Source organism: Wasmannia auropunctata, unplaced genomic scaffold (genome assembly GCF_000956235.1).
Source record: "Wasmannia auropunctata unplaced genomic scaffold, wasmannia.A_1.0 LD336060.1, whole genome shotgun sequence".
Lineage (NCBI taxonomy): Eukaryota > Metazoa > Arthropoda > Insecta > Hymenoptera > Formicidae > Wasmannia > Wasmannia auropunctata.
This window is the reverse complement of record NW_012026830.1, coordinates 739,958-767,574: the sequence shown is the minus strand read 5'-3', so window position 1 is coordinate 767,574 and position 27,617 is coordinate 739,958. Positions and strand designations below refer to the sequence as shown.

Here is a 27,617-nt window from a genome sequence, read left to right as displayed (position 1 = left end):
TTTTTATGTACATAATATTTTTTTTATTGTCCTTTTATAACGTACAATCAACAACGGTAATTTTTTCTTTCTTATTTTTTTTATTTTTTTTTATTTATTTAATCCATGTGCCAGCAATTAGTTCTTACAAGGACACGTTAGACGTCTCGTGGGTTAGTATATAAATAACAGTTTACAGTGAGAATACAATTAGATAGCTGAATAATATTAACAATCTTACAATGTAGAACGTCCGGCCGACATATCTCGGCGTGACATAATAGATCAATAGTGTAGTAGTTATATGCGAGGGAGGGGGGGGGAAGGGGTAACAACGAAGGTTTCACAGAGTAATTTGTAACATTTCGTAAGTAGAGAAATAGCCATTACGCAGGAAAATAGGTAAGATCGCCGAGCGAATATACATATACTTTACGTATCAACGTTAGGTACAATTTTTGTTTAATACTCCTCGTATGTGTACACACGTTATAAGTACTCATCACAGATATGTCGTTGTTCGTGGAACGAAAAGAAACACGAATGGCGACAGCTAGAATCGGCGAGAATATGCACCGGTTGTCCCGAGGACGATGTGTATCAGCAGCAAGACTTTACTCCTAAAGGGTTCGATTTTTCCTTAAAAAAAAAGTGATTTATCTTTTATAAAATCATAACTAACCGCCTTTAATAATTACAGTAAACGATTGACCGGTGATTAATCTGCTTTCTAAAACATATGAGAAATTTAATATAAATTAATTTAAAAGTATTTTTTTTAATTAGAAGATTAATTCTTTAAAAAAATGTAGAGATCATTGTTGCTCTGGAATTCTTTAATTTCAGAAATTCACAGAGCACAAGCTTGAACGAGATATACGTGAAGGTAATAAGAGTATCCTGCCGTTCGTGTGCCCCAACTTTCTTGGAACATCTTGTATATTGTATTGCGGGCATGTAAAAATAATCGAAAGTATAACCGTTTACATCTCGTTGCAAGTAAAACGAGCGTCCCTCGTTGACAGAATGATCCGCGAAGCGGCAAAAAAAAACGCAGTAAAAATGACGAAAGAGATATTGCCGAATTTGTTCGTTTGGCACCAGCAACGTGCCGGAATTTATCTTAGGAAAATATAAAATACGAAAACGCCCCACTATTACGCAATGTTTCACTATTGATACTACGTATCTCTCCGCGACTCTCCTCCGTGCCGCAATGAATATGAACGACGAAAGGCAAATTGTACGCGCCGGTTAGCAACAATCTTAATGAAGACGTATCGCACAACTATACAACTTTTGCTATCCACTAGGTAATGGGGATATTAATGATAATAACGAACACACACACACACACACACGCAGGACGTAACGTGGGCGCTCAGGACTGGGCAGTATTTCAAGTTTAATAACGCAGTTTTGAATTGACACGAAATCATGAGTGAAATGCATAGTATTGCTTTTATCATTCTGTATTCTGTAATTAAATCTTCATATTCTTAATAATGCTTTATTATTTTGTAAACTATAAAATGTTACGGAGAGTATTAGAAAATAGAGTATATTGAATATTTTTTTTGTACCTGAAATACATTTTAATAGTATATTTTGCCCAACCCTGTGGACATAGTTATTGCTGTCGTTGAAATTAACATCGTACGCCGCCTCATTAGAGTTCATATGTTATAATTTATAATTAATAATTTCTTTGCAATAATTATCTCTTTTTTTACATTTATAATGCTTGCCTCGCGATTAATTATGCCTTTTGTGGCGATTGAAAATATGCGTGAGTGCACACGAATATCAAATATCCATATGAAAAAGTTGTTACAATTTTAATCGTGGAAATTTATCTATTATTCTGATAATGAAATAATTAATGGTTATTAACCTCTTTCTCTGGACGTGGAAAAGTTAATTATCTTCATCGTCTTTCATTTTGATTTAAATTTTTTAAGCGAAATTGTAACATTGAACATTCGAAATCACGAAGTGTTGCATTTACTGATCAATCTTAGCCAATATTTACAGAGAAATGTGGTAATGTATACGTTATTACAATTAACAATATTACATTGCTTGTAACAAATCGGTCATTCTCATTTTAGCTTCGTTATTACAGCGAATGTTAGTCACAGCAGGAAGCTGAAAGTGCAACGAGACAATTATTAACCGCTTTCTTTTTCTTCCTCCTTAAGTCACCTGAGTTTTAGTGTTCCGGAAACACATTCTAGGAGAATGTAACTTGTTAGACGACGATCTTTGTGTTGAAACGTTATTTTTTTATTGTAATTCCTAATCCAGGCAATTTAGGGCACGATCGCGAGCGTGTTTCCGTATATCTGTACGTCGCGCGTACGTGTACAAATGTATGTTTGCATAATAGTCTCCGTCCACGTTACGGCATAACAGTCGAACGAAAATGCGCTAGTTGTTTGACTATATAATATATATATATATATTTTTTTTATGTATATATGGAATGTGTGCTTCTACCAAACTGCTAAAAGTGCTAATACATAGATTCTTCACGTCGCCGGGCGCGTACGCCGGCGAGCGTGCGTATAGCTAAATTTACAAGTTCTCTCGAAACTGCTCTCGACGCAAAACACTCGTAATAAACCGCGAAATAGGTCCGTTAGCGGATTTCGTCTAAATTTCTCAATATAAATCCCTGAAGATTTACGAGAGGAATCATCGTCGCCCGTTATTTTTAGGGTTTATCTACGAACGAGAGAAAGGAAAAGAATCGTCCGAAATGTCGTGCGTTTATGCGCGCGGACGCGCAGCGCAGTTGCAGCGCGTCCCTGCCAGCGAGAATCCTAAAATTAAGTCTCTACAGAGCTACGTGAGACCGGTTGCACCATTTTGACTAACGTCTCTTCTAAATAGTTTCGTCATCTCATCAGCGGAGCGATTGTAATTCTGTACATCTTGAATGTATCAAGTACTTTTAATTGATCCTCCGAACGACGAATTTAAATTTGAGCTAACGTTTTAACTGCCAGAGTTTAACATTGCAGATCGAAAGATAGTATTTTTTTTTTAATTACGATTGAAGATCAGTTCAGATCAAGGATGACGCGGTCCGGTCTCGAGAGATATGTGGTCGTGGAAAAATGTGCATCGCTTTCGAGCGCAGTTCGTAAAGTTTTCTGCACATTTTGTACTTGGGTCACCGCGCGCGAAACGTGCGATATAACTTTGGCGCGGTATTGATTAATTTTCACGGATAGGTCTCGGGGAATCCAACGTGTTCTCGTGGTGTGCGCAACGGCGGCGTGCTTTCTCGCAATGTGCGAGGAACTGTATAACTCTTAATTACGACTTTATTATCGATAATCTACAGAACGCAGGGTACGCGGGAGCTCGTCGGTGAAACGAAACTTATGTAATTCAAGGTCCAATCGAATATTTAACAAAATTGACATACGCGCACAGTAAAATGCAAGGCAAGATTTACGTAATTTAACTATTGCGAGTTAACTGTGCTCGGAAGTATTCTCATCTGCAAAAGAAACTTTTTTTCTTCTTAAATATTTCAAGTGGGAGGGAAACTATCTAGTAGGGAAGATTTAATTAACGGAGAAGCAGATTTGAACAATTCGAATATTATGCATGGAAAATAAAACGTTTTGTTGACACAGTTGCGTTTATCTAGAGGCGCGAAAAATAGTTATCCTATTGTGGTGCATGATATGTAAATTGTTCAAATCCATTCCATTCCTGTGTGTGCTCGAATCCTTCGTCTCTCCTGTGTATTTCGATACGCCGTATCGTCACGCGACTCCCTTCGCGGGCAAATCAATTTTTTCTTTCGCGAGCAAACAAACAGATACAGCATCTTGCGCGGCCTATGACCGATCCCGTAGTCGAGCCGATCGCCCCTCGGCGAGATCTTCGTGGCCGCATTTCTTCGGATTCGCTCGAGAATCATTTAATCGTAATTCTCGGACTCCTGCTGTACCAGCTTGAACCGGCGCGGGCTCTTCACGTACATGGAACCGTGGGGCCCCTCGAGGGAGAGGCGGCCCTTGCGCTGAAGGTACGTGGTGATGTAGCGTGCGATCAACTTCTGCGGTCGCATCTGCCATTCTTCCAACACTTCCTTGGGCGCCAGTACCTTTTGCAAATCATGACGATCGATTAGACGTGACTCTCAATCGATTCAGAGAGGAATCGAGCGTGCAACAGCTGCATCTCATGCAATTCCAATCGTTATTCCAACATATTAATTTGTAACGCAACAGAAACAGCAACTGAATAAATTGGCAAGCTTTACGTAATCGCCGCGATATTTTGCTCTTTAATAATTTCGTGCTCGACGGGGGCAATGTGTACTGCGCATTTCGCCTCGACGCGAAATTATCACAGTTTCGCAAAGTGCATATAGGTATGTAGATGAGAATACAGACGATGTATAACGGCGCGCGCGATGAGTTCGCGCTGTTCGTGACGCGCAAAGCCCGTGTGACGCGGCATATATTGGATTCCTCGCGCACAAGAGCTCGAAAATACTGTGGATTAACGTATACCTGGTCGCCTTTGAGTCGGTCCAACAGCGTCACGCACACGACGGCGGACTGGATGCCGGCGTGGTGTGTCAGCGCGGCGAAGCAGAGGCTCTCCATCTCGATGTTTACCACGCCGGCCTTCTGCAGCTTGGTGAGGTACTCCATTTTGTCGGCCTCGCTGAACTCGCAGAACGCGCCGTCCAGACGACCCTGGCCCTCGTAGAAGTCGTTCGAGCACATGGTCTTGCCGATCACGGTGTCGTACGGATCGTCGCGGTGAGCCAGAGTCTTCAGGTCGCGGGCTAGCTGACGGTCGAGCTTGGCTGGTCGGCGCACCAGTTTTCCGAGCACCAACTGCAACGCGTGACACTCTCGTTTAACATTAAAACTATCGACGATTAATTTATAATATATTTAAAATATACTCTACCTATACATATATATCTTTTTGGAAAATGAAGGAAGAAAATAAATTTGATTAATTTTAATTACGTATTCCAACAAAAGTCGCGGAAAATTTTAGAAAATACATTGTAATAAATTTGAATACTTTTTATAAGTCATTTTAAGTGCTTTGATATTTTAAGTGTTGAAGAGCGGGTGGGCCTAACGTCACCTAGATCTAAGTTCCTCTGTGACTTATTTTTAGTGTTAATTCTTTCAATTTTTTTTATTTTGTAAATCATAATTACGTATGAAATAGTCTGCGCGACAGACAAAATTTAGTTAATTTGTTAAAAAGAATAGAAATATGACAATATGATGGGCTTTAAACTTATGTTGAATTTTTTTGCTCGTGTTTTTATTTTACGTACGGATTTTGTAAACCACTAACCAATTCCATATAAGGTTTTATCGTTTCATCGAGGGCTTCCTCCGAGATGATTACCGTACCGCCTTCGTAGCCGATACCACCGCAGGTGCCGATCCTAATGAAGACTGGGTCCTTTACCTTCGCGTGATACATCAGCTTGATAACTTCGTGAAGCAGAATGCTAACCGAAGGTATACCCATTCCGTGCTAAACAGATAAATTTAATTAAGATAAATTTCTTTTTAATCCTGTTTTTTTTTCAAGTTTTCTTTCTCATATAGGACTTTAGTAATATTTATCAAGTACAATATAAGTACAAGTAAGAAAAAAAAATCGACTACTATGTTCCGACATGCGTCCTGTATATTAAAAAAAAAGTCTGCGACGATGCGACTTTGCTCGTAAAAACGCCGAGACATTTCTGCCGTAAATAATTGCTTCCAACAACGCGGCGATTGCGTCCTGAACTCCGCACGGCTCGCTCGGCATACCGCGTGCGTAAATCGTGCGAAGCGAGACGATGAAAAACGGTTTGATCGTCCAGGCGTGTAAAACCGCGTAGGTAGGGTATTACAACGGCGGAGTGAGGCAGGTGCCGAGCGTGATTAGCGTGGAATGCTAGCGAATTCTTCTGCATGCCAAGAATGAATTATCTATCTCGCTGTGTCGGTCGCGCCAACCTTAGAGATACTAAGGATACTGCGATATATTTTTTTAAAGTATCCTGTTTTTTTTTAATAGCATGCATTATTTATTACCGCGATGCACTCTGCAGAAACATATTCTATTCTATGAATTATGGCATGACGTTGACATTGTTTTTTTTTTTAGTATCTTTAAAATCAGACTTTAATATACTTTTTTGACGTTTTGTTAAGAAATGAAGCTCAACGCGGTATTGCATCAACGTTATTTTATTATTCTCGAGATCTTTAAGAAATTCTATCGAAATATTAATTTTGAAATTAATGATTTAATTTTTTTTTAAATATCGATGCCTATGTAACTATAAAAATGATCTGATACTACTTCTATCTGGAGCGTGGATGAAAGAAAATATCAATCCATTCGAATCATGCGCAATTAGTCACGGCTTGAAAGGATAACAACTTTCAAGCGTATCCCGAACACGTTCGTCTCATTAAACAGCCGTGTTAAACAGGTAACGAGTCAATTATGCAAAAGTAAATTTGCTCGAAACTTGGCACCGTAGGGTTTCCAGTGTATAATCCATACCACATTCCACACTCACAGTAGCGCAGTACGAGGCGCTTTGCAGAGTCGAACTACTTGGCCGTCTACTTGACCTCGCCGTTTTCTCGATAATTAATCGACAAGTAAAATCTGTCGTCGAAGGGAAAGAATGTTCCGCGTCGAAAGAAACGTTTTCCAAGTAGAGATAGACTTACGCTGATAGAGAGAACCGGGCCAACTTTATACATCGAGTAGCGGTAGGAATTTTTGGTGATGTCGAGAAGGGTCGTTCCGGCCGGCAGCTTGTGACCTATCTCCTTCATGATGTAGTTAGCGAAGTGCTCCATCCTCTTCGGCGTTCCGCCCATGCAAACGAACTGTAGCGTAACGAGAGAAAAGCGCAATTACATTAAGTGATTTCTGATGGGAAAAGAAGAGAATAGAAGTTGGCCGTTAAAATAATAATCGTTAAACTAATATGTAGTTGGAATAATAAGTGGCTGAAACAATGCGATCGACAGAGAGAGAGAGAGAGAGAGAGAGAGAGAGAGAGAGAGAGAGAGAGAGGGGGGGAGAGGGTAGCAAGGCGAATTCATCGTTAAAGTGATGTGACCCGAATCTTCAAGCGGCCTGATTCATCTTAAATGTCAAAGATCATTGGTTACGATAGTAAAAATAAACGAACGGCGGCGGCCGATGGTGTAATCGCACGTCATTGAAATATATTTCGCGATTTATTGATGCTGACAGCACGAGCGTATCGCGTGACATCGGTGTAGTGTCGTGCGGTCACGAGTGGTGCGTAGGTCCCCGTTTCTGATCCTGATCGAACGTCAAGTGCAGAAGGCAAGGATGCGTTGACTAATCGATTATTGACAAACGTAATAAATATCATCCGTCGGCCACTGTCTCTTATCACGGGAAGTCAGTGGCTCAATATTTAATAAGTGTTGTAACATCTTACGTCACATACTGTTCTGCCATTCGTGTACGATAAGTTTAACGTAACTGTATAGATGAAAAGAAGAGTAATTATTATAAATTTTCTAAAATTACGCATTGATTGAAAGGAATCTTCGAAAAGTACAAATTAAGAAACAGAGAGACTTTTTTCTATCCAAATTTTTATATTATTTATTTACGAATTATCTTTCTAATTAACAACAAAAGATAAACGTAAGAAAAACATATGTACGATATGCTGTACAGATATCGCGGTATCTCTCACAGTGACGATAATTATTGTTTGTGTAATTATTACGTCACTTATGTTTGACCAAAGAAGCTGTATTTAATATTTACCAGCGCGTATTATGTCATCGTTGTGAGATAACAAGGAAAAAGTATAATGCCGCTTAAAATATAACATATTAACGAGGAAAAAATGACGATAACTCGTGGCAACAACGTAATATGCTTCTGATAATGGGGCATAGTTTGAGTCATGCACAATAATCTAACATAAAGATATATAAACATTTAATTTAATAGAACTATGCATTTTCCAACTATATGTTAACAATAATAATATATTTGCTCTTTGTCACAATGTTCTTACAGTATATTATTGCAAATTGCAGATATTTTGGTAGATAACGATCCATATAAAATATCAATAACAACTAAGCCATTAAATTAAAAGTGATTAAAAATAAAATTCTTTGTATATTAAACTTTGGACGTGGAAATAAATAAATCTTGTGCATTTAGAACATTTTAGTGGGTTTTACTTTAATAGACTTTTAATACCGTGCTTAGCTGTCAATATTGAATGTCACTAAGCCTTGAAAATTTAAAAAAAAATTGCAAAAAGCGATGGCGTCCAATTAAGTTTTCGTTAAGTGGAAGTAGGACGTGAAAGTATACGCCAACGAGGTTTGTCCAAGTATAGTATTTCAGTTAATACAGTAAAGAAGAGTTTCTTTACTGTAAATATACCTCATCCCTTTGTGCAAATATAATAGAAATTTATTGGACTTACCTTGACGTCACCGAACATCTCAACCAGATCGTGGGAGCCGCTGCCGAGTGCGAGATGGTACAATATGTCCTGATCCATGAGCTCGATATTGGGGTTTCGTAATCGTACGGAGCCATCGCTGTACCTGTGAAAAACGAAGAGCGTTTCACTCGCGTTTTAAATGTTATACGAGTATTTTAAACCGTTACATTCTATATCAAAGAGCTTTTGCATGGTCGTTAATACAATAAAATATTTAATACAATAAAGGAATAACTTCACCGCGAAATGGTTAACGTTGCAGTATTGCGGTGTATCATACTGCAATTACATCAAAATATTTGATTTCCATTTCCGCAATATATTCCGCGCTGCGAATACATCGCGTCCGCATTTACGATAAACAATACAATTGCCTGAATTTGTGCAGGTACAATTAGCGTTCAGAATTGTTGTAACTGCGATGTTTGAATATAACGCTGCTTAAATTGTCATCGTATCTCTCTATCACTTAGTGTCAATTTAAGCACGAACGTTTAGACACGTAACATTTTAGTTTGATAAAAAAAATCGGCTATTGGGTATAATAAGTTATAATTTCCTACTGCTTCTTCGTGATGCCGTTAAGCACGAAACGATCTATTGCACGCGCCTTCACATGCCTACTGTGTAAAACTCGGCGTTTGCATAGCCTCCGGATTATCGCGTGGCACGAGCGAGCTCTCCGATTAAATTGCAGTGATGGCCTTTGACATCGCGACGTCACGAATTTGATTCTACGGCGGAGCGAAAGGACGGGCAATCGCATCAGCGTCGAAAATTGACTTTGTTAATGCACTCCTAAAGCTCTAATCAGTTCCGATTCGCCGAGGGATTCGCGCATCGTAATTAAGTCATCTCCGTTCAACGACCGAATAATTGTATTTCGTTTCTGACGCCTACGGCGATCGGAACGTATCCGACGGTTCCGATCGTAGATAAAGAAATCCCTCCCCCCTCTCTCTCACCCTCCCTGCCGCGCGACATGCAACAGTTTGAGATATTTATGGGAAATGTCGAAACAATTCAACTTGCTGCTCTGACATGCAGATCTAGGAATAAAAATATAAAGGAATTTAGATTGTCGTCGGAAGCAATATCTCTGGCAAAGATATCATACTTCAAGTACGGAAATGGGTCAAAATGGAAGCCGCCACGAAACTGAACGGAACAGCGGAGGTAAACGGCTGTTTGCCTCGTCTTAAAGCTCGCTGGATTGTTTGCCTTATTCCAGACTACCTCGAGAAGTTTTCTATGGAAGAAAATACTCGTCGCGCCTCGATAGTTCCAGGCTCGACCATTGTTTCCCGGGCGCGTGACACCGCCCGACAACGTAAATGTATACAGTACACCCCTTTAATCCCTGGCAGACTGTTATCGACATCGGCTTCGATTTACGAACGCGGACGTTCTATTAATCCGTTTAGTTACGCGACGGTCGCCAACGGACAGTATTACATATTTGTTATAACTCTGGCACGTCTATTATGTGTAACCGTGTCCGGAAGAAAACATCTGTAAACGCTTAGCACAATGGAGTTTCTCTTCACAATCAAATATAATCGTTTATCGCCAACGGTAGCCAATGAATGCATGTCAATTTATCGAAATTCAACAACGTCCATTTTCTCATGTGAAAAATTTTCACATTCGCGATAATAATAGAATCTACAAAAGCTATCAGAGACACTTGTTTTAGTAAAATTCCCAATCAGATATTATTTTTTAAATTGATTTCGACTTTTCGATCATATGTCGCACGAGGCGATTTAACTGACGTCCGAATCTTTCTTGTTGCTTATGGATGAGCAAAGAGACATCGTCCGAAGAGGATTCGTGAGATGCGTTCAATATTCAATGAGACAAATATAATCATAGGAAAATCTACGTTACAGTGTTTGATCTTCTTGTCTCATCATGTGTGTGCGACTTGTAACACTGTACACGTTGTAAGGTCCTCCTGAGAAATTTCGCATGCATAACCAGTGAAGATGTTCACCCATTTCCATCTAAATGTCTCACTATGCATGTAAAATATTGCAGGGACTATCGTGTTTGTGCGCCTTCAGACATAAATTGATGATGAGTATGAAATAATTATCAAGTAAATTCCGCGATGTCTTAATGGAAATTTATAAGATTCTCGGCAACAATTTTTAATTCCCAACGATGTGTTAGTTAATTTATTCTGCTGATCGAGCCTGGGATTACGTTTCTGGTAAAAAGTAAAGTTGAGCTGAAATTAACTGAGTAATAAGTTCCGATATCCAGATCGAGTTAATAAAAGTAAATAAAGGAGTTTTAGAACTGATTAAACTTTTAATATTGCGGATGCGATGAAGCTTCTTTCTGCAATTTGGATTATAATTTCAATTAATTCAATTTAATTGAAATTTCAAAATATCTTGTTCTTAGTTTAAATTAGAGAATTAGAAAGTTCTGATAAGCACGGTCTTACTTATCTTCGAGCGTAGACGGTCCGAACAAGAAATTTCTTTGAGCCGTCCTCCCCGTCCTCCGTTATTAAATAACAATCAAAGGAGAGAACCAGGTGTATAATCTAATATCCGACCAGTCGCGTCTTTTTTATCTCTCAATCGCAGCTGCGACTGATTCTCAACCGTATTAGGAGATCAAGAGATTTCTTCAAATTCTTTATCTCCCTTATCTTCGTAATTGAGTAAAAATCGAAGAAAGTCCCCTAAGAGCAAGCTCCTAATCTTTTCAGTCATTTTTTTTTCAGCTACCTGTTGCCAGTCATTATCAACTTGATACACGTTTTAAAACATTCCTGTCGTTTTTTACCACCCGTGAGTATCTACGCTCGAGGAAAACGACCCAAGGTTCCCCGTTTTGCGTTATCTATCCTTTGTATGACTTCGCGACGGGGTTTCCATTATTCTCTTTGCGCGAGCTCGACAGAAACTACGCTCACACGCGCGAATAATATAGGGAATGTGAAGATACACAGTCTCCTGTCTACGGAGTTGCGTTCGCCATATTTCCGTTATTGCTATCGCAAGACACAACCGTGCGTCTTCGTTTCAGAATAGCGTTATCGTTCGACGTCTCTTCTTCGCTGCATCTCGTATAATAACTTTACGTGCGTCGCTCGTATTGAAGAAAACAACTGAGTTTTCTTACCTTATGCAGCACATATGATAAATGTCATGAAAACAAATGCATCTTTTACTCTATAAGTAAGGGATTATTATTTCTGTGTCTTTTCTCCCTGCGTCTGTATTGCGCAAGACAACGTAAATTTAAATAAACTCTTGCTCAAAGTAACAATTTCATTAACGTGCACAATGCATATTATTTGCATATATGATGTTAATAAATCAATTGTATGACAATTTACTTGTAATTACATAAAATGTCGATGTCGACGTTACGATCTATATGTACTATAATATTACGATATTCTATTAAAGGATTACTAATGTTTGGCACATAAATGATACAAGAGAAATTATTTCATTTTCAATTTATATATATATATATATATATAAATAATAATATATATATAATAATAAATAATAAATAATAATATATATATAGTATATACATATAAAAGATATATATATATATATATATATAGAAATGTATCAGTATTCGCGCGTGTAATCCTTTATCGCCGGCATAGCCAATTAATGCATGTCAATTCGTCGAAATTCAACTATGCGAATTTTCTCAATTCGCAACGCAAATTCAATAACGTCCATTTTTTCATGTGAAAAATGTTCACATTCGTGACAACAATAGAATCTGTAAAAGCTATTGGAGACACTTGTTTTAGTAAAATTTCCAATTTATTTTATGTCGTTTTCGTAACGTGAAACACGTGAACGGAATTTTCTGTTCACGTGTTTCACGCTCATTTTATCTTTATGGTTGATGGTTGAGATAGTAAAAGAACAAAGTGACGCATAGCACTAATAGTTATACGCTCTTCGAAGGCAGTATATTTTTACAGTCTATTTTTTTCCGAAACCGCAAAGATAAATGCAGAGACTTGTAGCTATAATTAAACTTATATGCGAAAAATGAAGGAGAGAATTTTTCCGGTAAGTCACGGCCGTTTGGCACTATCCACAAGTAATCCCTGTGAGGAGAATCGATTCTTGCGGTCAGTTGAGTTTCTGTTTGTCGAGACCCGGCTGCCAGTTCCCCGTAGAAAGAAAGTATCTCGTCTAACCGAACTGCCTGTATACTACCTGATCTCCCTGTCGTGTAAGCCCGTCTGCCAACTTTACGCAGAACAAACACGATGATCCAACTCCGTACATCGTAAAATGGGATTCAATTTAACGGAATCAAATGGAAAAATGTGGCCTTTTTCGAACGTCAATCTACTTCCATACTCGTTGCAATGCATTTCCTATACAGATTCTGTACAGTTTCGACAAGATTAAATTGACTGCGATACATCAATAAATAATTCTTGTTGCTTCGGTAAATTTAATTTACTCGATGAAATGAAGTTTCACAGTTGCGTTAATAATTCATATTTAATCGCACGTGCATCTATAATTTTCAAATTCGATCTTTCGACGCAATGACGACTTGTATAAAACAATGTTATATATGTATATAACATTTTATTAATTAGTTCTTATATGAAGAGTCGCTCTCTTTTCAATCAATTACAAATTCAAGCCATATATGAAATTCATTTGAATATATAAGTGAGAGTTAATTTATTAATTTGAAAAAAATAAATGACATGCGATGACGGTTGCGTAATTTGATCAGGTTCGTGATTCGCCGTGCGTATAATTGTATTAGTATAAAATTCTGTATTATAAACTGAATTTGTTTACAAATTACTTTTCGATAAAGTACTTATTTTTGAAAAACAAATTACGATTAGGCCAAACTAATGAGCTTATTTAAACGGATGACAGCGTTTTTTATTACAACAAAATCTCTAATAGCTATAAGCATTATACACAAAAAAGATCAACGCTATGCATGATACATGTTTCGATCCATATTGATCCATATCTCCGAAGATTTCAATCGCATTACTTCGACGACTTCTCACAAATTTTCAATCACATTCTTATTAAAATTTACTCTACGGATGTAACGTATTAATTTATATATTATGGTTTAATATTTTATTTGCAATTCGTTGAGGTGACTGAAGAAGATCAATCTAATTGTAAGTCCATGTACCACGTACAGCGTAGATCTTTTTTATGTATAATGCTTATAGCTATTAAAGATTTTGTTGTAATAAAAAACGCTGTCATCTTCGTTTAAATAAGCTCGTTAGCTTTGCCTAATCGTAATTTGTTTATTCGAGTTTGCGATGAAAATTGAAAGGGATCGCGAGCTGCGGTTTCTCTGAACTTAAACCGACTCTTACGTACTCGAAACGAGACGTTTGCAGGGTGATACTTTCCAGTTTTCGCGCTGCCGGTAAAAAAAAGCGCCCCTACCTAACCGGATTGGCGTACTCGGTGGACTCCTCGACCTTGTCCTTCACCGGTAGCTTCAGCGAACAAACGTGCTCCTCCGACTCGTCCAGAGTCCTGTTCTGACAGTCGCACGCCGGCATCAGGAATCTTTTTCAAAGCACGAATTGCACCACCACGAAAAATCGGCAGAACGGTCGCGCGATTTCCGGTGAAGATCTTGAAGACCTCTCGATGCTCCCGGGGAATTCCGGTGGGATCACTTCGCGACGTCCGTTGACGTGAGCGATTAATCAGATAGCGCGATATGAGTCGTGACCGAAAGCCGGAGCCGGTCGACGGTGTCAAGAAATAATAAGTTGGCGGCGACCACGACGAGGACCTTTATACGTCGCTCGGAACAGGCACCGTGCCATCGTTCCCACCACGTCGCCGCCAGCCGCGGCTGCCAATCGCCGGACACGTTCTTCTCGTCACACGGGACACTCGCGTAACCGGTCGCGATAGCTGACCGGTGCAAGTGCAAGTTGCAGAGATGCGGAACGTCGCGTGTCGTGTCGATTCGCGCGACTACAGGTAGAACGCACGTACGGGGTGTCTGGCGGATTGGGGTGGTTCAAATGACTATAAGCGATAAGTACACGTTATTCATGGGCAGTTTCAAAGGCCAAATTTATGCGACTAAAACTTTACCGCTTTTGAATCTTATTCGAACGGTCAAATCTGTGGTAAAGATGAAATTCTTATCACGCATGTGATAAGAATATACGCAGTTTCTTTTCTCATGCTTCTAACTTGTCGCGAGATCGAGTGTCGCAGTTTCGATTGGACGGCACAAAATGTCGTTGCGCAATGTGAAGTCACAGCTACATCTTATTTTAATTTGCACATCAAATCGAATGCCTCAATTAAGCATTCCGTTTATATCGCCAGCCATTTCGTCATTCCATCGACCGACAATAGCTGATTGCAGGGCTCTTAATAGCCCGTTTAATTGGCTCCATGTGAATACACCAGCTTCCTCCAATCAATAATAAAACAACACTTCAACGTTAGCAAACATCAAAATTAGTACGTACACATTCGATTTGTAATTTGGAGTAAAGGCATAGACAAACTATTGCCGTAATTTTCTCGACCTCTATAAATTTATATTTTCTGAAGTGTCGTCTAAAATTTTTATTTACTACGTAAACTTCTTGTAATGTAATATATAAATCAACGTTCTAAAGTTCGACATTTCTGATAGGAATTAATAATCCGTGTCACGTGTCTCTCGACTGAAAACTAGGTAAAAGTCGAAACCACATCGAAGAGCACAATCCGTGAACTTTGCACCCCGTAAACGTCAGTCATCTTAGGTCGATCTCGAACGGAATTGCGTTCATCGAATTTTTCGCGTTTCGCGAGCTAGAACCGCAAATAGCAGCGCGGTTGAAATGAAATTCACCGTTTCCCTTTCCGCCAGACCGAGAAATTGGAGTTATTCTTGCGCGCACTATAAGGGTCACCGGAGACCGGTTACGTAACCAACCCTCCCCCGAGCCACGATTGCACTGCACCTGCCCGCTCCGCGGAAACATAGTTCGGGGCTCTTTTATTTCCGTTTGTGTGACCATTTCTTTTTTGGCGCGTGGGCGTGTTTCACCGCGGGCGATCATGGGGGAGGATGAGTTTCATTCGCGATGCTTCCCCCCCCTGCTCCCCCTCCCCGAGCAATTGGCTTATAAATTGTTCCGCAGCTTTCCGCGGGGTATCGATAAATAAATGTCATCTCGGCGAGCGCCGCGCCGGGCTGCGCGCTTTCTTAAATAACGCTCTGGCGAACCACTTTAATTTCCGCCGTGCGTTTCGAACCGTTAAACGCGCGAAATTTTATATTGCGATAATAAAGTACTGTTTTTGTACATTTAATGATATTACTATTTTTTTTATTTCATTAGAGGAACTATCGTAATTTTTTCCAAACGCTAAAAATACAATTTATAGTGTCGCATTAATTTTTGGTGAGAAATTCTTCGACTCTCTCGTATAAATATAAAATTCAGCGAGAAGTCCCATCACGATGTATCCGACAAGTAAATCTCTCTTCTGGCTGTTTAATTATATATGTTCCTAATAACGTACGCGGATCACTTTTCTTTCCGATTTTTATATCGTGTCACGGTCACGAAGAGATAAAAACTTCCCCATGTTCTTGGCACTGGTAATAACAGAATCGACGATGATCTCACGATGTCGCGCGACAGATGTTGATGTCTTCCGTATTTTCGAAGTTCGGCCGTCGTTTATTTTGTCGCGATTATAATCACTTCACGAAGAGAAAAACATTTTCATGTACTAATATTTCATAATTCGTGTGTTATTATTCGTCACAACTCGTTATACAAAGTCTCGCGAGATGAACCGGAGCAATATGAACGGACAGAAGTCGCTCGACAATCTTCGTACCAGCGAGACGTGATCGCTGAATCGTCGCTACTTTTAGATCGCCGCGCTGATGCGAACCAACCAGCATCATCTACTCTACTTGCTGCGTCAGGTGCATCACTGCATTTGAATCGTCTTTTGGCAAGCGGAACGTAATCGGGATAGGTGCGCAAGCTCAGAAATATCTACACATTTGGTATCTATACATTTTCGGTGCAGATCAATATGAATAGATATGTATAGCTTAATGAAATATCAATAGCCTTGCCTAACGATTAACAAGATTCATAATTAACGATTGAAAAGAAAGCAATTTCCTGCGAGCTAAATTTAGAAAGAATGTAAATAACAAAGTTAGATTTTTTTCACTGAATTCAACATTTTATTTTATAACATAAAACGATAAATTGTATTTTTTGTCTCGATAGATAATGAGATATCATTTAATTTTACATCACTCTAATACTGTTCTAATAAAGTCTTAATTCTGTATTATATGTATATTAAATATATTAGATGCGAAAAAATTATCTTTCCTCCTCTTATTTCTATTAAAAATAAGCGATTAATAATAATAGTAAAATCGCACTCGTATTGCGAAATTTACATTCAGATTGAACATTGAACAGTTAATTATATCAAGTTATAAGTAACAAAACTTATGTGAATAAAAAGATTTCTTTAGAAGGAACTTCTCAACTTTGATTAAACTAATTCTTATGAGAAATATCCGTCACGCGGTCTTCTGGAACACACATTTATCGCACAATTGATAAAGTATGTATACGCCAAGATATCCATTATCGAATATCTAACAGAGTACATTTTTATTAAAACCAATTACACGTTCGAATTCATTATATAGATTATGACACAGCAATCATAAAGATTAATCCAATCTAGAAATACACTAACGTTTGATTTATTTTTATTAAGAATAACCGATATAAGATACTGTTAATCTCGCAACATCTTAAGCGTAATCTAACTAGATGATAAAACTAACAGTCATAAACATAGGATTATGATAAAATGGAATATACCGTCAGTATTTTTGTTTACGAGAGTTTATTAAATTATCCAAATTATTAATAATATATTTATCATTAAAATTGTTTCTTAAGCTTCACGGGAAACTTGAAATTGAAACAATGCATTATTGTACCATTTTCTCAAATTAATTCAATCAATAAGGTCCGAATGATTTTCAATTTAATTGCAAACGCGTGTAAATCTCTTTCCGCTCGTGTTGACTTCGCTCCCGTTCCACTTATTTCAAGCTCGTTTTTCCTCCGCGAGAGAAGCGGCGGCCCCCCGTACGCAGCGAACGATCACGTTGTCGTTTCTTTTGCCCAACAATTTCAATTTCGCTTCCTATATATCGCACGCGCGATGCGCAACAATCCCCCCCCCCTCCCGAGCGCGCTTTTAACAGCGTCCATTCACAATGAATTCCATTTAATGGCGTATGAATTGAATAAGCCGTATCGTTCCACACCAGGCAATGAGACACCCCGGTGCCGCAGTAATATCGTCTCGCAACTGATATCCGATATGAGCCAAGTCGATATCTCGCCGCGCCAAACTTCGGAGCTCGCGATGCGTGTGCGATCTGCGTTATCAGTCAGTGGCGCGCGCGAACGCAGCCTTGCATTCTCGTATATGTAATTCGCGCCTAACGCGAATCGAGATCGACAATTATGTAACTGCGGTGCTCATCGCGAAACGTATAATGCAATATGCGTGATCCGCATTATGAATGTCAACACAGCATAATGAGACGTGTCATTAGCTCCGAAACCGCTAACGGGACAATCATTACCTAGCCCGCCAGGATGTGATGCGAGATACCATCGGCATGGCAAGCACACGCTGAACTTTTTGAACACTAATTACATTATACGTATAATTTTTTAAATTCTTTTGAGATTCCATGTTATAAGAAAATAAAATTATATTAAATTATTGTCGTAATTATCAATTTAATAATCAAACATTAATTTAAACGCCCACGTTTAATATATACATATACGCATAATAACTTTTAATAATACATCTCCCTAAAAGCATGCGTCTTATCTCTATTAAATATTTAATATAATAAGATTATTTATGTATTTTATATAAAACTAAATTCTACTTCAGAGGCAAAAATTAATTTCATTTCTGCGAAAAACGCTTATTTTCCTGTTTTCTCCGTAATTCTCCTTAAAATTAACGCAGTGCGGGATGTATAATTCACAGGAGCCGTAGATACGCAGAATTATGAAGCTGTAGAATGCAAACACTTTTCAATGTATGAATAACTAAATTTAATCCATATAAAACTACTGTAACACATATTAATTTCATCGTACCACTTCCACGTTATTAACAGCGCAACTCTGTGCCGTTCGTTATAATCTAGATTCGTATGAAAGGCAGATTTCTCCAGTTTTCATTTAATTCGCAACTGAAACACAGAGAGATAAGTGCGTATAACGGGATAAGCGAGAACGAGAGTTATGTACATATGGTCGGTGCAAGAGTGTTTCCATGAATTGAACTCACCTAACACAAGTGCGCGAAATGTGTTTGACTATCGCACATGGAACATTCGAATACCCTAATTCGAGATCGCTTTTATGTGACCGATGTGCCGGTATTATGCAGAGAACGGTGTTATCACGTTGCTCCTGACCTCTGACCTCATTTTCGCACACGAGTTTAAAGTGGCACCAGTCATATGACGCGTTAAAATATGAAAGCGCGCACGACACACACGTCGTTTCCACGAATTCAGGGATATACCACACAAAATTCCTTGCGATTCCTCGCGGCACGACGAAGCGCCCTTCCTTCTTTCTCTCTGTCGAGAGACAATCGACACGTAAAATCAAAAGCATACAAAATTCAATTCGGATTCTGAAAAAATCTAATGTTAGAAAACAAATAAGGAAAAAAAAGGACTGATGAGAGTCAACGCGGTACTTGCGGTACGTGCGAAATTCAATCATTTTACTAAATATCATCATTGCAGCATCAGTTGTAGTGAGCAACAACCGCTGCAATGAGGATATTTAATCAAATAATTGAATTTCGCACGCACAAGTATCACGTTGACTCTCATTAGTCCCTTTTTTCCTTACTTGCTTTTTAAAATTTGAGAGTCCGTTACAGATTTATTGTCTAATATTAGAATCTTATTTTTACAAAATTACTGCTTGCAAAAATATAATTAAATAAGAAATGTAGATTAAGACCAAGCATACATCATCTTTGCATTGTAACTTTTTAATTGAAGAATAATGTTATAATTTGAGTAAAAGCAGTCTCTCAAATTCGAATAATAGATCCGCACTTCCTTTGTGTGTAACGGACCCGTTTTACGTTTTAATAGAAATATATATGTAACTGCTCCATGTGATTCCCCTGCATGTCAGTGAAAGCCAGTTAGAATCTCATCCGAATGCCCTGTACGAAAACAAAGGCAAAAGATCCGTTATGACACAGAAAAAATATACGCGTTGATGTCACTGATCTCTCCAATTCCAAACGAGTCCATTTTTATGCTTATGCAGTGATTTTTACGTTTTATACATTTTGACAACGAGAAACCTGAGAATTAGAATGATAAGCGAGAAATGGAATTTACTTGTTTATTTATTGTCGAGGCCATTTTAAATTCGTTAAAATGATCTCGACAATAAATAAACGCTTCGATCCGCGTTGAAAATTATACTGATGACACCAAGCAAATGTTTCTACGTAAATATATGCTTGATTACATAATTTACGAACAAGCTACTGCCGGCAGTATCGCTGAAAAGCTTCGGAAATTATTGATCCTACGAGGCGGTGTGACCAGGATTATTTTGCATTACGTAATCTAACACGTACGGCGGGCTTAATCATTAACGATTATTGATTGCCTGAATAATGTGAATTGCGCGAGACACGATTGCAAATGTCCTCACGGTTTATACGACATATGCGAATCTCGGGGCAAATGTATATTGATGTTTTTTTTATTATGTGAACAATTATTACAGGTAACGAGGTATTAGCAAGAGAGAGATTCCTATCTAATATTATTAAATTGTATAAGTCATTAATTATATTACAAATTAAATTATATTATAATTTGCAATATATAGGTACATATTCTATAATACTGCAATATATACATATTCTATAATACTAGGTACAGCTTTCCATCTCTTATTACGAACATCATGAGAAATGAATGCGCGAATGTGTCGAATAATTTCACTACAGAGTTTCGCGGTGCACCGCGTATGTCCCAGCTTCGAATTGGGTCTGCGGTTTACGCAGATCGGAAGACGGTAAGTAACGAATTCCGAGGAATCCTTTGCTTTCCGGAAACAGAATAGATCATTATCACGTACTACTGGCTGTTTCTATGGTGACCGAAGAATCCGAGAGGGTATGCTGCTCGACAATGCTATACGACAAAATTACACATATACATCAGAATATTGCAAAAGGAACATTTAAGCTGCCAGCGGTCACACACGTGGTCTGAGTGCATGAGCTTCCGGCGATTTTGGTTCACGTCCTAGATCACGTTCTGTATCAATATCAGTACAATGAAAACCAATTTTTACACGTGTGAGACTTTCAGCTTCAAGTGTATTTTAGAAAGTTTGTACACAAAATCATGAAACAAAATCGTAAAAAATTATAAAGAAAAGTAACGTCGAAAGGTTAAATCCAGATTTATATATATATATATATATATATATATATATATATATGTATATATATATATAGGAAAGATTACTTTTGTTATTGGAATAAAAGCGAGAGTTATTGATTGTTCGATGGTACTTTGAATCAGCAATAAAATTATTAAATAATTTCTATAGCGAAATCCGACTTTTTCCTTTTGATTTAGAAAGGAAATTGTCTTATTGTGAGACTCCAATGGATTTCTAACGATGAGACGAGGATAATCTTCAATGCGGGTGGAAAAGCACGGATGTAAGATATCACGCATATGAAGATTTAGTTGTAATTAAATATTAACTTATATAATTGAAGAAATATTGTACGCGCAAAATTATGCAATATTAAATAATATTAATAACAAATAGATTCTATTGTATGTTAGGGAAATAAATTTCAAAATATGTAACGAAAAATAAAATACGCTTTTATTAGATTGAAAGAAAAACGTTTTTATTTCTATTTGTACTAATGTTATTTGTTAGCAAAAAACGGAACGAATTTTTTGTTCAACCCAATATTTTTAATAATGCGTTAAAAAAATCTCACATATAATCAAAGAAATAAAAATTTAAAATATCACTTATAATTCCAATTCTTTCTTATATGATACATTTTTTGGAATATTAAATATTTAATATCCAGTTTATTTTTCTATCTGTCTTTCAAAATTAAACAACATAAATAATACATGTACAATAAAAAAAAAGAAAAATAAAAAATTAATTAACGGAAAACGTCTTCTTTGCTTATTCAAATTACTAATCTAATTGCATTTTAAACTGTTGAATTTTGTGGCTCAAAAAGTGTGCCACAATAATTAGCGTATAGTAATATTGTGATTGTGCTACAGAATACACTGTGCATAATCCGCGTAGATAAAAGGAAAAAAAGGGCGAGAAACCGTGACAACCTCATACATTCCCCTAGGGGATATTGGAGCGTATTACAAAAAGCTTTGCGACCTAGTTTTACAGAATCTTCGCGAAATGTTGTCCACTTTTGCTGGTATACTCGAGCGATCTCATTTACATTGAAATACACACACATAAACACACACACACACACACACATATATATATACACACATACACACAGGACTAAAACGCTTTTTGTCGTGCGATATAGCATCACGTTTCTCGCATTCGTGCCAACCGATGACTCGTACTTGACTATATAATTTATTATTTATTGCGTTTCCTCGCTTCGTCGATTTACCTCTGATATCTATTATTTTATTGGACACGACGAACACGCAAAAGCAGCGATAAGAAGCACGTTATTGATAAGGAGAACCTTTGAGTTGTGACGAGCGTCGAAAAATACCGATGAATAGACGTTCATCGCGTCTACGTGGTGTGTAGAATTATTGAGTTGCCGGATAGCGCGCAATAACTGTTGAAACGAGACTTCCGATTCCGTCTTGTATCAATTACCGAGACCGAGAGCACTTTTACGTACGATGCTTTAAAGGACACTGCAGGCAGATGTATTAAATCTTTATCTATCAGAAGATAATTTAAGTTTAGTTTATACTTATCCCCAATAAAGCTAGAGAAAGGTAGAAGTATAATTTTTCAACGACAGAAAAGAGAAAAATTTTTCACGATCTTGTTATAGAAAAATAAATGTATTAAAGATATAATAAATAAGAATTTTAAATATGCTCTTCTTTACATATAATATATATTAAAATTTTCACATTTCCCGTGTTTCCACGTTATCATTTAAAAAATATCTTGTCTTCATTCACGTTATTATTTATAAATATCTTGTCTTTATTCACGTATAATATTAAAGCATATAATCACTGATAGATTAATTTTATTTGATTTGTGTCAGAAGATTAAGTGAGTAGTAAATAAAAGAAGAGGACCTTCCTTCGTGTTCCAGCAGGAAAAGCAGCTTGATTCTGCTATGTAAAATAACATCCTTCGCCGTTAGCTGTGGCGTTTACATAACCCATTGCAATTTCATAAAGTGACGCGAAGCTGAAGAGATGAAGAGGCCAATTTGTCGTGCAAATAGTCCTCCGAATTCATTTCTGAAAAAAATGTGTATACCTGTTTGCTCTACCTAGAACCGACGGTGTCTCTTCATCAAAGAACGCTATTTACGCTGCGTTATGTGTAACGAATGTTACTTCCCTTTACGGTTTAAATGTATATTTGCGCTGGACTTCTACGAAAATTTTGCAGACTGGAAAATAAACTAAACGCTGAAATTTTCGTTACGAGAGAGAGATATCATCGCATACACGTGCGATATTACGCGACGTACCATGATGACAAAAGAACGAAACAATTCTGGAGTCTATAGGACCCTAGCGCAAGGGAACGTGGCTGGTACGTAGAATATAGAAAGGGGCACGATCTGCTTCTACGTTCTTATTAATAGAGTCGCATCGATCGTTCACTTGGCTTATACTAACGGAAAGCGTGCAAGTCAACGTACACGTATTCATGCGTTTCATTCGGCGTTTCTTTTGCTCATCACCGTCCGCGGAAGTGTATCCCGACGTTCATCCGGTTCACCTTTCTAGGCAATCCATATTTCATGTAATTCGAAACCCAGGCACGCAGAGATGCGCAACAGAAGTACATCAATTTGTCGCTTATTTAATTTATGAAAAAGAGCGTTCTCATTTATGAATAAAAATAATGCGATAATTTGATATAAAAAATTTCCCTTCCAAGCTTATATAAGTCTTATAAAAAAATTAAATCTAATAGCTTTTAAGGGGAACTAAGGTTCAGAAAAAACAGATTACGAAAAATCGTGGTTTCTAATTAATTTCAAGATTGCATTTTAGCAAAATTTTTTAGTCCGAATTATGCAAAAGTTAGAATAAAAGTTAGATAAAAGTTAGAAATTTGCTAAGCGTTGCAAAAATATGCACCAAGCATATCTCTGCAGAAAAATTATCTTGAATCTACCGTTAAAAATAATATATATTCTTAATATATCATATAATATAATTTATGACCTACCGTCATCATTTATCGTTATCATTATTGTGCCGTTATCTATACAATTTATTTACGTTAATTTTTGGGATACAGTCTTTGCATTGTTACGGTTGATTTCCTCTTGCATAACTAGATTCAGTTGATTTAGCGGAAAACTTTTCATTGGACACTGCTTGTGACACAGTTGCAGTTGCCCTAATTAGACGTGCCTGTGAATGACACCTACTTTGAAAGAGGGAGGGAGAGAGAGAGAGAGAGAGAGAGAGAATAAAAGAGAAACCGCGATACATGAATCGTTTAGCGACATAAAATGCACTTGACTGATTCTGACAAAGGCCGCCAAGGTTTAACCATTGAAAGACGATGCCAATGGAATGCGTGGTACGACGAATATATAAGTATCCGAAGAAAAGAATATTACGTGTGGTTTGCGTTAATGTCTTATCGTAACATCGTCATATCGTATTTCAGTTTGCTTAAATGAGAATATTCACTTTTGCATTGCGCATGTAGCCGATTGCTCAGTACAATTGTACTTGTAGAGAAAATTGATAATCTTAATGTAATTAAAATCAATACAATAAATAAAAGGGCTAATGAGCTGATGGGCTAATGAGTTAGCTCTATACAGTCTAAAAAAACTGTTTAATTTCTTAACGTAATTATTGTAAGATACTAATTTTAAAAAATGCGGGATGCATTCCTGCGTCTGAAATTAGTATTAACAAAAAATTCGTATTTTTCGTATTGAAAACAAATTTGTTAATCTGTACTAAATTATTTTTCTTATTGTTTTCTTTGCTTTTTGCGTTTAATTTTTTAACTGTTGTGACCTTCTTTAATATATATATACTGCGTTTAAGAATTAATTTTAAGGGAAATAAAGAGTGTGCAATTTTCTCTATTTGAGAGAGAGAGAGAGAGAGAGAGAGAGAGAATTATTATTCAGATTGTAATTTGTATAATTTTAAGAAATTAAAAAAACATGTATATAGAATTCATTTCTATATCTTTATCTTCTATACGCTTATTTATTCCAAGAAAGATCTCTCCCATTGTAAACATATCCTGTAATTACGTCCGTTTCCCAGTTTTAATTAATACTGGGGACACGATGACAAAGAACCTAATACAAAACGGAAAGAAAAGAAGAACACAATACGTTAAATAAAGGCATTTTAATATTCTAGCATCGTATGCATTAGAGAATTGTTATATTACAATATTAGTATATCATGTTCATAAATATATTATTTTTTCATTAATGATAATATTTTTAGTTTCTATCAATTATACTTAAATAAATTAAGTACTGAATTCAGATAAGAATTACTATCGTCGACTAATATTTCCAGACATTCTTTTAGCCTGATCAACGCATATATTTCGCACGCTCGCCGAATACACATTCTCCAAAGTACTAGACATCGTAACACAATATGACACATTTCGCGACTGCGACTGTCACACAAAATCAAATTGAATTCCTCAAAAGATATCCGGCAAGACGTTAAGAAAGTAATTTGCAAAGAAATAAAGAGAATAAATATGTTCTTTTACGTGTCAAAATAAAATAATGTGAAACTGTTACTACTACATACACGATATTTACGTTGAATAAACGATATAAAATGTAAAGTAAAAATCACTGCGAATCAAGCAGAATCGCGTCGATTTATTCTCGATGTTCCCGCCGTTAAAAATCACACGTTTCGATCAATTCGATACACAGTTCTCGCTCAGGTGAGCGCGCTGGCGGTTTTTTCGTTCGAGCACTCACGAAGGGCGGCCGCGCGATCGACTCGGATGGCCAGCCCAGCCCTTTTTCGCGCGCCCTCGAGGAACGCGAAGCGAGCGCGTGTGCGACAGCTACCCCCCCGGTTGAAGTGAGTCATCGGGCCTGGGTCGAGGCGGCCTTATCAAATTCCCTCCCTTATCAATATTCTCAATGAACACGAAAACAAGAACTCACTCGTCGAGCTCCTCCTCGTCCAGCAGAAGACTCATCCTCTCCGCTTCGGAGCAGCGCGCGTTGTGCGATGTGCGGACACGGACCTACGGCTTGATCCTCGATCACACTGCGGCAAGGGTGTAGTCCTCTCGATGATCTTCCGCAGGACTATAGCCGCGGAAACGCGCCGCGACTCCACTGGCGCGTTTTCCCCCGCTCCTACGTTCCTCTCTCTCTCTCTCTCTCTCTCGCTCGCTTCTGTCCTCGGCCTCTCTCCTTCCGTTTCGCTCTATCTCTTTACCACCACCTCGTTCTGTCCTTCTCTTATTATCTCGCGATTTCCTCCCCTCCGCCATGCTCTGCCCTTCTCTGACTCACATTGTCGCGCTCCTTCCTTCCACGCATGCCGTGTCTATCTTTCTCTTTCTGTCCTGCTCTATCTCATGCTTTCTTGCCCTCATCTTCCTCTTTTTCTCCATCGCAAATTGTTCCTCTTCAGCTCGCACACGTATTCCTTCTTTTTCTCACCGCCTTGCTCTGCACTTCTTTTTTATATCCACCCTCCTTTCCCTGAATCACACATTTCTTCTCTCACTCGCACAATCTGGCTTCCTCCTCGACTCGCTCTATCCTTCTCTCGCACGTAGATCAAAGGCGCCGTTCAGGTAGTGGCATACTCACCCCCTCTCGGTGCATGCGCACTCCACGTTCTGTTGTCCCCCTTCTTTCAATTCCCTACCCTCAGCTGTTCGACGCACGCGGTAAAGATCTCCGTGTGGCCTATTTCGCGATGATTGACAGGATTGTCAACAATTAAATAAATCTGTCAATAAATTTTTCAATTGACAAGTTACTTAAACGGATAAAGAGTTGAAATATGATTATCTATATGTTTTCTACTTCAAATGATTACTTTATATTTTTCTACTTCAACATCATGCTTGACGAACACGATGATGAAAGAATGTTCGTGTCTCGAAATAGTTCATACTTGTAATTTTATAAATTTTCAAAATAAATCATCAAAGCGTCAGATGTAAATTTTAACTAAATAATTCAATAGATAATAATTCAATAATTCTAACAAATTCAAAGATATTTGATATTTTCGCGAAGTAATTTAACATTCGATATTATTCAGACATTAATAATTAATTTATTGTATTTAAATATTTGTAATTATTATATTACCATTCTTTTCAATATCATGTGAAAAATGTCTGAGGATTTAAAGTTACACATCTTGAAAACGATCGAAGAATTTCACATTATAATATTTCTGGAAAGTGAGATAAATGCCATGTATGCCAACAGATATGTTATCTGATTACGGAATGTTCTTATATAATATGAATACGTATAGGAAAGAGTTGATGGCGATGTGTTCCATATGTAAGAAATTTGCTGTTATATTTTTTATTATGCCTTCTTTATTCTTAGCAATGCGCATTATATATTGTAAAACAGTCCGAAATCATTACACGTATTTCACCCCTTATTGTACTCAAACCAAAATTAAACAAAATTTTATTATTTTAATAGAATATACATGTAAATACGATCAATAATAATAATAATAATAATAATAATAATAATAATACATATTTTGTAAT

At 37.5% G+C, this 27,617-nt stretch overlaps 1 protein-coding gene and 1 pseudogene across 2 annotated transcripts; both read right to left on the bottom strand.

The window, feature by feature from the left end:
* LOC105450520 (uridine phosphorylase 1) lies at nt 1–26,204 on the bottom strand. 2 transcript variants are annotated; one of them, XM_011690406.1, is made up of 6 exons: nt 26,026–26,204; nt 8,486–8,609; nt 6,720–6,881; nt 5,332–5,517; nt 4,518–4,850; nt 1–4,105 (listed from the first exon to the last, which is right to left on the bottom strand). In XM_011690406.1, the coding sequence occupies exons 1-6, from the start codon at nt 26,058–26,060 to the stop codon at nt 3,920–3,922; spliced, it is 1,026 nt and encodes a 341-aa protein (XP_011688708.1). In that variant the 5' UTR covers nt 26,061–26,204; the 3' UTR covers nt 1–3,919. The 2 variants fall into 2 exon arrangements, with proteins under 2 accessions (XP_011688708.1, XP_011688707.1); XM_011690405.1 differs by lacking the exon at nt 26,026–26,204 and adding an exon at nt 13,951–14,259.
* LOC105450594 lies at nt 14,402–16,447 on the bottom strand (annotated as a pseudogene).
* Nucleotides 26,205–27,617: the final 1,413 nt, after the last annotated feature.